At 40.1% G+C, this 13,488-nt stretch overlaps 1 protein-coding gene across 1 annotated transcript in view; it reads right to left on the minus strand.

The window, feature by feature from the left end:
- The window catches only part of LOC105429350 (uncharacterized), a 225,331-nt gene that overhangs the window by 23,973 nt on the left and 187,870 nt on the right, over nucleotides 1–13,488 (minus strand). Inside the window, exons 5-8 of the mRNA XM_089074417.1 lie at nucleotides 13,302–13,369; nucleotides 12,570–12,836; nucleotides 11,109–11,165; nucleotides 8,569–8,809 (exon numbers count right to left, since the gene is read on the minus strand). Coding sequence (XP_088930543.1) covers nucleotides 8,569–8,809; nucleotides 11,109–11,165; nucleotides 12,570–12,836; nucleotides 13,302–13,369 — 633 coding nt within the window. The remainder of the gene's footprint in view (nucleotides 1–8,568; nucleotides 8,810–11,108; nucleotides 11,166–12,569; nucleotides 12,837–13,301; nucleotides 13,370–13,488) is intronic.

The raw sequence follows: 13,488 nt of genomic DNA on the forward strand, positions 1-13,488 counted from the left end.
GTGAATGACAGTGCGGATCAATTACAAAAATGGAATTCGGAAAAAAGGCAGTTTATCGCATCGATATCATCGAAATCTTCATTCATCTCATCAAAGCAATCGCATGTTGCTCGAAGAAAAATTGTCGATTATATCAACTATTTGTTCATTTCTATCAATACTGTGTATAAATAAAGAGATAACTTATAGAAATATTAACAGAAAAGATTCTCGATTATTATAATAATAAACAATGAGACTAATAGGAATCAGCGCTGTAAACGATGTGCAAATTATATATTTAATCTTAACTACAGTTAATAATAAAAAATGTCAAACGTTTCGACTCGAATTTCAGTCATCCTCAGTGATACAAAAATGTGATAAGAATATATCTCTAAGTCTCCAATATATCTCTGAATAAAAAATAAAATAAAAACTTAATTTAACTATTTTTATTTCATGAACGATTTAAATATACCATTTCACATTAAAAATTTATTTAGTAATTAATAATTTCATTTAGTTAATTAACGTGAGTGACATATTATCATTATTTTTTTTATGATTAGACTCAGAGATATAGCTTTACCATATTTTTGTATCAGTGAGTGAGGATGACTCAAATTCTAGTCGAAACATTTGGCAACATTTTTTATTGATAAACATAGTTAAGATTAAACATATAATTTGCGCACCGTTTACAACGCTGATTTTAGTCTTATTATTCTCTATTAATTTATAGAAATTAATCGTAACATCTATCAGAAGTATTTATTATAAGAAATAAATAAAATATTAAAATAGAGAAATAGCACGTGAATAATATTTCATAGCTTGTATTATACATTGTGGAATTTGGAATAAGCTGACAAGGCAAAACTTCCCGCAAAGTCAACGCGAGGTCCACAGCAAAAGAGACGTGGGCTACCTAACCGGAATGCATCCTACGAATATATCGATACAAAATTGAGTTATACCGTGAGAAAGCGGGTATATATAAAGGACGCGCCTCGCCACTCACGACGACATATCGCCAGAAGTAAGGCGGTAAATTTGACATGCCCGGCGCGGCGCGGCAGCGGTCTCGGTCGTGCTTTATGGATGTCGACGTGCTAACGCGGACGCGAGAGGGAAGTTGCAATAATGTACGTAACAATGTCGAAAGCCGAGAAGCGGAGGATCGTAGAAATAGAATCCCCGGGTCGTTCCGCGTCGTGAGATCCACCGCCACCGCTGCCGCCGCCGCCGCCGCCACCGCCGCTGCCGTTGGGCACGGCCGGGTCGAACGGAACGAAACGCGAAAAGTTTTATGCAGTGCACGAAGGCATCCGGCTCGATATACAACCACGATAAGCACGTTTTTCCGATAAGGAAACGCCAGACTCTCCTGTTGCACCGGCGCGAAAGTAGCGATCGGGACCGACTTTCCTCGAAATAGCCTCGAGCGAAGTTCCAGACCGTTGCCGGATATAGAAGTGGTCAATACGCGCTCTTGAGCCCGACGATTAAGGGATCTCAGTTGCTCACCTGTTTCGTTATTGCAATCTAATTTCGAGATCGTATCAGCCATACACGGTATATTTAGAAACAGACGACGACGACGTGTCTGACGCTACGATAATAGTTCCGCTAAATTATACATAGGATTTAAATGATTTAAATGATTTGCTTGATGCATTGGCGTATCGCTTGTCTAATCGCGAATACACTTTCGGAGATTACAGACATTTTCGTCACAAGCTAATAATGATCACAGATATAATATCTTGCAACGTGATGGCTCATTTAGATATCGATCCTGATACCTAAAATATATTTTAATTCGGTTACTTAATAATAATAATAATGGCACAATAATAAAGGGAAGAGAACGTACACGTTTCAACTTTTTCCCCTTTATATAGCCGCCGTTATGGTTAGAAGGTAATTGTACATAAATTATGATTAAGTGGATCTAGAGTTTAAATTGTCCCGTGACTCGATTGGGCGATAAATATTGTGAGCTCTATCCGAGACAGGTCCAAAGAGGGTGGCAGACGAGCCTCCATAAGACGCAGCTTTAGCACGAAGGATGGGATGTATATAGAGGAGAGAAAAAAAATATGAATCTACAATGATTTATCAGAGTTGGTATCGTCCCCTGTCGCTGTATACACGAGACTTCCGTGACAGAAAGCCATTTTTCACGATGTTCGCGAAGAATACTTGTGCCCGGCTGACATTTTAATCGATCTGTAAATACTTATCCGCGATGGCGGATGAGGTCTGGTTAAATCGATAGACGTGAAAATAATTACGCGCGGAGGATTGAACAAGTTGAGCGAAGAAAAAAAAAATTAATTTCACATTTCTGCGAGATCACATCTCTGCAACCGGAAGTTGACGTAAAAAGTTAATGTACATTACGCGCGGATCTCTGATGCCGGTGACCTTTCCGGTAATTAGACATCGATCAAATATGCAGGTATGCGTGTGAAAAACACGTGATGAAAAATGAAATTGGAATGCGCGTCATATTCGTCATCGTCGAATTCGTAAATCGTGAAAAATGAAAAATGAAAAAAAAAAAAAAGATACACGCGGATGCGATAAAAGAGTGCCGATAATTCGGGCCACTTCCCAATTTGAGCTTTCAAACTCCGCGCTATTTCTCCGCGTAATTCCGGCATGTGTATTCAAAATATTCTTTTTTTTTTTTTTTTTTTTTTTTCAACTACAATCTCGTACTCTTTTATAGAGTAGCGGCTCGTTGTACGAACGATTCGTTATTACGTGTGTCCCGGGTGCATCGTTGCGATCAATGCAAGCGCTCCGCTCGAGATACACATAAATCGTAGCGGGTGCATGTAAACACACGGACAGACGGACGGACAGAACTTGTTCGCCTATGTATATGCGGAAGTATATTTGCGTACACATACATCTCCCGCCGTAGCAAGCCGGAACTACTTGAAACCGTCCGAGCAGGTGCTTCGTAAAAGCCGCACATCGGCGTTTTGGCACGGTTTCATTCTCCGCCGAAAGGAGATAGCGTGATAAAAGCGCGAGGGAAAAAAAATGGAAGTGGATCGCCCGTTCGTTAAACGACCGATTTATCATCACCCGCGCGAGATTTAGAACGAGATTCTTATCTCTTGTTACTTGGTACACTCGATCTCGATATAATTTCACTCGTCTCGTGATTTTATATAAAATTTTAACTCGTCTGGCGATTTAGGAACACCGACAAACTAATTTTGACCGATCGTGCTTTAATATACTGTTTCATAATTTTCAACCATCGTAAAGGACATTTCGATTTCGCGACGTTTTAATACCCGGCATTACGGGGTCTTGGCGATTCTCTTTCGCTTTCGCTCGTCACGACGTTGCTTCCGGTGCCCTGCCGAGTTCGGAGGAAAGATTTGTGCCCGACCTCGGTTATCTATGCAATTCCAGCGTGGTTGCGATAAGTGCTCTCAGATTTACAGTTTAATGCACAATCGTCTTGCCCCGCGCTCGCGTTTGCCCTCCACTTGCCTCTAATTACTCCGGGCCGAGGCTTCGGCCTTAATTGAAATACCGAGTCCTCGCTAACGTTCGCCGCTCGCTCGAGAGCTGTCGTGGTGCCAGGACGCTGGTGTGAAGTATCGGTGCAAAATATTCAATCTTGTAACAGTCAGCGCGATTATCGCTCCCGAGAGGTTCATTTTCAACCTCGCAAATCGCGATCACGCCAAAGCCAGTAAAGCAAATTCTACGAACACTTTGACAAATTCTCCTTTCGTCGCTTCATTAGCCAAATACTATACTTTCACACATTAACGATATTGTTAAATACAATAAATTATATTATCGGTAATATTTCTCAATAACAATAGTCGAAGAGAATATTTTTAGTTATCTTATGTAAAAAAAAATATCTATTTCGAAAAGATATAAACGTTCGTTGATTCGTGATTCGCGACCGAGTGTTTTCGTCGCGTCATTTCCGCGCAGACACACCCCCCCCCTTCCTCCGCATTCGTCACAAAAATATGAATTCACGAAATTCTGCTCCGTGATATATATATATATATATATATATATATAAAAGAATACCCCCTGCCTCCACCGTCTTCTCCCGATCCGCTCCGTCTATCGCGGCCGCCAACCTCTTCATCTTCTCCTCGTCGCATGGAGTAAGGAAACGCGAACCCCCCCGGACGGCGTTTCTCATAAAGTCGCGAGCTGGCGCGTAATCGCGGGTATATTAAAGCGCGAGAAGATCAGCGTGGGGAGGATTCCGCGAAATAAGGAAAATTCCGCCGGCGAACACTTATATAAGCGCGATATGACGGGCGTCAAACGAGAATCCGTTACGCATCCGCAAGATGGAATCCGCATCTCGGAAATGATATGTGTTCCCGCGGGGCCGGGATTGCGAAATTTTTTCGCGGTGTTAAAGGCAAGCTGTCTTTTGGAAAACGTCACAAAACCTGCCGCAAAGCGGAAAAAGCGGTTATGGCTGATTTTTTAGTTAACATTCCACGGAAATTCTAATCTAGTCTCGTCTTTTTTTTTGTCCGTTTTAAAAACATTCCGTGAAAAATTTGTGCATTTATTTTATTTTTATACAAAAGTCCATGCTTGCATATTATTTTGTTCTAATATTACGCAATACAGCGAGCTAGACAGCTTGTCAGTGATTAAAAAATTATAGCTAATTTTTTATTAATACTTTGCAAATCCAGACGTTTTTCTTACTTATTTTCGAAATATTCCAAAAGTTTATACGTATTTATCAAATTTATTGCGCAAGCATGGATTTCATACGAAATCCATAGAAAAAAATAGTGAGCAAGCATGGATTTCATACGAAATCCATGCTTGCTCACTACTTTTTTCTAATATTATACAATAATACAACGAGCTATTTAAAAATTGTCAGCAAAAGAAGAAGAAGAGTGATTTTTAATTTAACGATTCCACGAAAATTCGGCCGTTCTTTCGTTATAATAAAATTCTCTGCAACATTTGCGTACGTATTGATCATTTTTGATCGATTTCATACAATTCCATGCCCGCTCGCCATTTTCGTTTCTTCCAATATTATGCAATAGTGCCGTGACGTCTATCAGGGCTTCTACACTTACGTGGACGTACACAATACAGACTTAGTTGATCGTTCCGTGCAAGGCACAGAAATAGCGGTCGATGGATAAAAAGATTATAGGTTATTTCCCCGGCATAATATTAGCAACCGTGTCATGTCGCTTATTTCTTTGTCCGACAACATTCAGACATTTAGATAATGACGCAGACTAAGGCGCGTCATCGCGATATCGCTTTGACGTGGCATTCGCGGAAACGATTAACTGCAATTTCTGTCACTCGATATCGATTCCCAGAATATCGTTCGATAGATGTCTAATAAGAAGAAGAAACTTGGTCAACAACCGACATCGCTGATTCATCGTGGCAATTTCTGCCTTTTTATCGGCAGCGAATTGTGTCGCGTAAAGACATGAAGACGGGGTAGACACAGGCGGTTGGTTTCTTCGCTTATGTCGAGAATTCGACGTAGACGTTTGTCTCCTTCGACCATTTCCGCGAGTGACGGAAGTGCACGTTAGCCGGTGAAGAATGACAATGAGAGTCACCGAGTTCTCGCGGAACTTCTCGACCGAGACAAAACCAAGTCCGAGTAATTCATCCGAGTCGCTGGCCGAGTCACGTCGAAGAATCGAAGAACGATGGAAACGACGTGGACGGAGCGGCGGGCATAAGTAGAGAGGAGAATTACATTTTCCTTTTTTTTTTCTTTTTTTTTACACCTCTCTCGTGTCCCTTTACTCGCGAAAGCAGTAAACGTTTAACGTTTAATGCCCTCCGTCCTCCCCGGTAATTATTCGCCGCGCATCAAACTGAAAGAATTGTAACGCGGATAATAAAATCTCTTGGAACGAAGAATGTCGGCCGAAGAATAAGATGTAAGCCGGGCAGGCGAGAGAAACGGCACGTCGCTTTTTATTGTCGACGTTCGTCGGTACGGCATAAAAAAATCTTTCCGAGGTGACGGTAAAGGAAAACTACGCGATTTTTAAAAAGCGCTCGCTTCACTAAAGTACAGCCGTCGGAGTGTTAAATTTCATGTAAAATTTTGCTTACCGATATATTTATTGGGCAATTATTTCACGTAATATGAAGAAATCAATCAGGGAAAAGGGGAGTAAAATGACGAAGCGGATAAGATAAGAGTTTGTTAATTGTTCTAAGCTGATAAAAAAATCGATATCAAATTTATTAGGGATTTTTAATAATAATTGATAATTGTAATCTATCGATGACAACAGATAATATAATAAGAAATGTATTATAAGTATATCTGTATGTAATTTTATGGTAATTCCTGTAATTTTATGGTAATTTCCTTATGTAATTCCTTCATAAGGAATTACAATTATAGTGAATATATTTTCATTTTCTCTATAAAACAGTATAATAAAAATGCATATAACATTTTATTATTTTCCATTTTCCATATTGTAATATTTTTTTCAATGGATGAATAAATATAGTAACCCAAACGAATGTCATATCAAAAATTATATAATCATAAGTAACTATTTTTGTTTTGCTTCTATGTATAATTTTATTTTAGTTTAAGTCATATAATTATAAATAATATTATTTTTGTTGTGGTCTAGATTTTGTTTTCTGAATTATGTATGAATTATGTTATAGTATTGTTTATAAATACTATTTATTTATACTTTATTGTTATTCAGATATTATAGCAAAATAATATAAAAGATTTATAAGAAAATTAATTTTTATTTACAAAAAAATTAGTTTTAACTTTCATCATTTTACCCACATATATATTCACGATGACGAAATGTGTTCTCAAAAAATTCAAATTATACAAAATTCTAATTTATTTATCAATTTTTCAATTTCTGCAGATGATAGATAAGCTTAGCTAATCAGAAAAAAAATTGATTATTATTTTATGTCTGATTGTATTTGTATGTTATAAAAATAAAAAAATCGACAAACTTTAGGTCATCATCTTTATCCCTCATTTCTTCTACATCGTTGTACAGATTGAGAATTGATTTCATTCTGATACAATACGATAGTATAATATAATAGTTAACGCATAATCATCGTTGTGATTTCATGTAATTATTTACGACATGCATTTATACAAGAATATTAAAATGTGAATTGAAAATGTGAATTGACAGTATTTACGACCTATCCAAGTAGTAAGACTTTGCGCTTGATCAGACCCCGTTTAATGCAAGGAAAATAAGTCTTTCTTCTCTCGCTTCTCTTCCATTCCGCATCATCTTAATATCGTGATATCCAAGTAAAGGAATTCTTCGAGCAGCTGTCGCGCCCGTACCGCGACATTATTCTCGGAATCCTAAGTGAGGATATTAATCGATGAGAGAGAGAGAGAGAGAGAGAGAGAGAGAGAGAGAGAGAGAGAGAGAGAGAAGAAAGAAGTTACGGTTGACCGAGTTTCTTCGGGATAAATGAAGAGAACAGTACATCTGTTGAATGTAATCACAATTTGTCGAACGTGCCCTTAATTTGCATTAATTTTATTTTTACTAGATATTTACTATTCGAGTCTATTATTATTCAAAGTATCGTAGTCGGTGACAATAAATGCGAATATCCAGACAGATACAGAAACTCGTCGCGACTTTTAAACTCGCAATATTCCCCATACGCAATTTTCAAAAAAGAGATTCGTAGTTGAGGAAACTTTTTTTTAGATTCTCTCCGCAATTATCACTTCTTTACTCGGTAACAAGGTAAGAAATTTATCTTCGCTCGACGAACAGCCGAATGTTTGGACGCGCTTCAGTTTTGCGGGGGGAGGGGAGGGGGGGGGAGGAAGGAGCGAAGAAAAACACCGGATCGGCCTTCGCGTTTCTGGACCGATTCTTCCCCCAGCGTGCTCCGGCGAGTAGTAAACACTTTAGCGTGTTCTCGCGGATATGTTCGACAAACACGTTCCAATAAGCACTTTTATCTCAGCTTTTAACGATGAATCGTACTCTCGGCGGCAGTGGGGCGCGAATAAACCGGGACCGGGATTCTCTCTCTCGTACATGTACACGAGCGATTAAAAGCGATACGTTACGTCGCGCGAACTCGCCCGCACGAATGCTTTAATGAGAGTACTCGGGGGTGGACCTATATTGACATTCCGGGGCACACACACAGATTTACTCGGGAAAGTGGTGCCGCCACAGACGAAAGTGGAGGCTCTCCACGAGTTTACATCGTTTATTTACGTGTACACGGTAAGCGAAAGCTCGCGATTATCATATTACGCGCTTCTCTGATGATTCTCTGATATTCTCGTTCTCGCGAACTGTAAAATTATATCTTCGCCGCGATTAAAGATGATTTTTTTTTTTCCCTCCTCTTTGCAGCCAAATATAAACATTTTAATGATATTTCGCACGTGGAAGAGAAAGAATCCGTAAGAATCCGTTCGAGGCACTTTTTGCTATTTTTACTTTTAGTGTTCACTATTTTAAATCGGAACATCGTCGGAACTCGTGGATCCCCTCTTTATGGATAATATATAGATCGACTTACCAATCCCGCGTTGCTTTCGCGACGAACTGCTTCTGATTCTCCTTATCGATCGGCATGGAATGGTGATAGCGATGCTCATCAATGGAAACAACTGAATGGCAAACAAGGCGGGTTTCGTTTCGGTCGAGGATTGTGAGATTGTAAGGCGACGCCAGGAGTCGGGAAGCCATTCGATCCAAAGCCACCCACGATTTACCGGCCACCACCCAGGACGGATACGTGCAATGCTCCGGTGGCTTTTCTGTAACATAAAAAGATGGCTGTGGAAAGAAGATTTCTCGTTTCGTCGCCGAGGTTTCCCTCCGCAACGCAAATTTTGCACATGTGCATGATATTTTTCTCCGTTAAAGGACTGAATCAAAATTACTCGCGTGTTTTAAATAGTTGGCGTTTCCTTCTCACGAACATGCTTCTTCGCACATTTATCGTCGTCGTCTCGACTACGTAGATTATAATTTAAGCGGAAGGAGAAGTAGAAACAATTATGACTTAATAGCGAGAAAAATTATTACACGGTTGGATGTAATTTAATGGAATCCATGGATTCCATCAAATTTCGTCTCATTGGTATTCATAATTATCGAAAATATTTTGCTGTTCTCACACAGAAACGCCGAAACGCGAGATTGCGAAGTTGATTATCGCTGTAGCGTCAACAGTTTAATTTCTGTAATTTTCACCTCCACACTACAAATTCGGACGACTGTTAAATTTAAATGTAATTACGTGTCAAGAAATAGCTGCGGCTTTATTCTTAGAGAGCGCTGTAACTTCGCTCCTAACGCAGTTATTTCAAACTCGAAATGCATAATATAACTGTAAGCTCGTTCCCGACTCTTTAAGTTCACGGGGTCCTCGAGCAGATAATCCAGCATAAGTAAACTTTGACCTCTCTTCTTCCTACGCTGTAAACTTCGTTTCCAACCGGCATGCCAGCTGTTTCCTGCGCATTATCAGACTCTCGCACGCTCCGTCAAAGAATGCTGTCGAAGGAAGGAGAGAAAATAGAGGAAAAAAAGAATCGATATCCATATTCGACAATCTTCATCCCGAATAATTCCGCGCTAATTACAATACGCTTTTAATACGGCGTTACACTCGTAACTAGCGTAATTACACGCGAGCGACATACGTCATACGTGAACGTGATGTATATTAACCAACTCATTAGCTTCATTAACACACACGCGCGCGCGCGCGTGCGCGCGCGCGCGCACACGCACACGCACGCGCAAACGTGCGCGCGCTTTGCATTATAACGCGTAATTCACGTATGCATTGCATTGTTGCGATAATGATTCGGAATTGTTCTCGCTATTACTGATGAAAATATCGAATTTCATATCGCTCATGAAGATATTAAAAAGTCATAAAAAAAAAAAAAAAAAATTATACCAGCTCAGGCTGAGTATAATAACATACGGTCAGTTTCGAGAATACTGCAAACTATTAAAATAAAAAAAAAAAGAAAAAAAAACGCGTAAGATATGTTGAAGTTGTACTATGACCGGCAACAGCCGGTTACGTTGGCGCAAATAATAATTTGCTATAAACGCGCGACAGCTCTGTCGCCAGCGAACAGTTATCCTGTCAATGGTCGGTTGCTCATAGCCATCAATCACCGTGCACACGTGAATTAATGGACCGTTAAAAATGCACGAGCAGCGACAAAGTATGCCGCGTGCATGCTGCATACGCGACCGACCGCTCGGGCTGCGTGCAACTAAAAGCTAATCGATAATTCAATCGGGCGTATGCGTGTATCGCAGTGTAATCGCTATATCCGAAAATTGCGCTGCTTATCGCATGCGTACGCATTCGCCGCGAATGATAAGGGAGAGGCGTAACCGATGGCGATAAAGAAAACGACGCGCGGGGCTTCGCGCGTAATTGTTTCATTATGCGATCTACGTTCCCGCGATATAATTATTTTCTTATGCGTATATTCCATTTTCCCGCGCGATACGTGGAAAGAATCGCGCGCCAGTTTGTCCATCCAATTAAAATTCCTCTCCCGACGGAGAAATTTTCAAATTTTTCGTCGGCGTTTCCGTGCACGTATTATCCCGCCATTGACGGCGGAATAATTTTAAATTAATCAATGAGTATCAAATTTTTTTATTCCGCGCAAAATTTACTTTCGCGTAAAGCGAAATGGGCCGTTAAAGATGCACGAGCGAGGTACACCAGGTGTGTGAGAGAGAGAGAGAGAGAGAGACGGAAAATAAAATCGGTTTAATGCGCTCGAGCTTTTTATGTCGCGAGCTCTTTCGATAAAATGTTTGACAGAGACGAATTATCGCAAGTATGTCAATAGCTTGACATTGTTAAATTTAAATACGAAAAAGGGATTGCAAATCTTCCCTGTTTCGCCGCGGTCTCGCAAGAGTAAGAGGACGTTGTGTATAACAAAATGCATATTAAAATGAGTCACGCCCGCGGCAAAATGGAAGAAGAAACGTATGCTTTGTTTAAAGTAAATTACGCCCATCCTCTTATCTTCCTTTGCAGTCAGACCGCATGTAATGCCATTGCATTACCTCGAAAAGATTGCAATTTCAGTGCAGCGGCGACGGTGGTTATTCGAAAACGGTAATCTAAAATGAAAATAGTATCTACGGAAAATGTTGCAGAGGTCCTTCCAGCGTCGGTATATTAAATATGATTGTTCATACTAAGCTCATAAAGCTAATCTTTTTAATCGTCTCGTTATACAAAGAAACTAGCTTCTGAGACGCGAAATATAAAGATAGGAGTTTCTTAAAGGGACGACATTGCCTCAAAACTTGTTCGAGGAGAAAGAAACGACACGGGACTTAATAGTACGAATGTGCAATAGTACGAGTGCACACACAGGGGAATGCGAAAATGTTTCTAGTATCTATTTTACAATTCACAATTATTCCGATATTTCACAGATATGTATATGCATTTCTACTGCGCGATGATATTCTACGTTTTTTTCGCGTAACCGTATTTCTCCCGTTGCTATGCATGTTTGTTCTAGTTTTCTGTTCTTGCGGCTCTAATCACAATATTTCCCGACAAGATCGCGAATTTTTAAAACAACATAAACCGAGGTACAAAACTAACTTTTTTCAATCTTTTATTAGTGAAACGGATCAAGTCTCGACGAATCGTCCCCTCGAATAAAATGTTGTTCGAAGTTGTACGAGTGTCATCGTACAATTCTCGCAAACTGACGTACTGTAAACATGTACGAGAAACGTGTGCGAGAAAGAACAAGAACAAGATAAGAATTTACATATCGGCCAGATAGAATTTATTGCGCGTTGGCGAATAACGTTCCTCTCTTCATCCACGGGCGGGCACTTCGGAACGGGAAACCCGGAAGCTCGAGATCCCGAGGCTAATCTGCCTCCTGGAAAGTTTAAATGGAAACGCGGTACTCGAGTAGGGGGTTAACGAAACATCCGCGACGTCGTGGTAAGGGCGCCGCTGAAAAATTTTTAAGCTGCTTAACGCTCAAGTTGAATTTCCTCTAACGGCGCGGTTGCGATTTCGAAATATTAAGCGGCAGCTTTGTCATTCCTCGATAACATGTCCGTCGATATGACACACACACACACACACACACACACACACACACACACACACACACACACACACACACACACACACACACACACATATATATATTAAAAAGAATAGAACGACGCGATAATGCTAATAACGTCTCTCCAAACGCGTCCTTAAAGATGTGGGGAAGTGCTAAATCCTCTATCAAAAATTGACTACTATGCTGCCTTTTTGTATTTAAAAAAAAAAGAAAAAAAAAGATTATCAGAAAATAGTGAGATTGGCCGGAAATTCTTTGCGTTTGCCGAAGATTCATTCAAAAAACCGAAGTCCCCGGCCGAAAATGGGACAGGTGACAACAACGTGATTCGGATACGTGTTACAGTTAACATCCGGGTTTGCCCGCGTAAAATGAGTTTGTCACGTGTCAGCACACGGGGGTATAATGACACGGGAAGATTACTGACCCACGCTTTCGGATGAATGAACGTTGGCGCACGCCTGGTAGCGCAGGAGCAGACGCGAGTCCTGCGTGCACGCTTCCGCCCGTGACTGCGGCGAATTGCACTCGCCCTCGCCCTGGCTGTACGTGAACTCCAAGGGACCCTTAATGGGGCAGGGCAGCGGCGCTGCATTGGAGCGAAACAGAGAGATTAGAGTGGCGTCGCTGGTCAACGTGCCGCATTGGGTCAGCAGACTCGGTTCCGGTGAATCGCTCGTGCAATAAGCTAATAACAATAGAGAGAACATAACGTTGCAACAGTTCCTTGTAAATGTGACGATGAAGACGCGATGGAGCGCGTATCGGACATTTTGTTTTTCGCTCCAGAAATAAAATTCCGAATTAACAATTTAACCGGAGGAAAACTTACGTCACGATAACGGACAAAACAATTAAGAGGGGGGGAAACAAGGACATAGATAAAAATGGATGGTGATTTTTGTTCCGTTCCGATAATTAAGTTTCTTTCAAGAACAAGGGAAAATGGAAAAGAGGTAAGAAGAATGAAGAAAATAAAAACCACAACATAATGTAAGATGATATTTTATCAGGAACAAAAAGGACACCAAAGATTATAACGAGGTTCAGTGAATTATAAGTTTTTATGAAGCTCTGAATTAAAAAGCTAAACATCCTTTAAAGATATAAACAGAATGTCATTTGAAAATCTTGATAATTAGTGATTCCTTACTTTCTTTATACTGCAGAACGTTGGCATGTTGCGCATGCATCACAATGCACCGGTAACATCTATATTTCCTGAAACAGAAATGAAAAAAAAAACAGTTTTAAATATTATTATATAGCTTTATAAATTTTGCCTATTTTTATTTACACGCAACGTATTATTTTCCTGATCATATTTTTGTATTACTTAT

Source organism: Pogonomyrmex barbatus, unplaced genomic scaffold, assembly GCF_055798465.1.
Source record: "Pogonomyrmex barbatus isolate J1 unplaced genomic scaffold, ASM5579846v1 scaffold17, whole genome shotgun sequence".
In the NCBI taxonomy this organism is placed as follows: Eukaryota; Metazoa; Arthropoda; class Insecta; order Hymenoptera; family Formicidae; genus Pogonomyrmex; species Pogonomyrmex barbatus.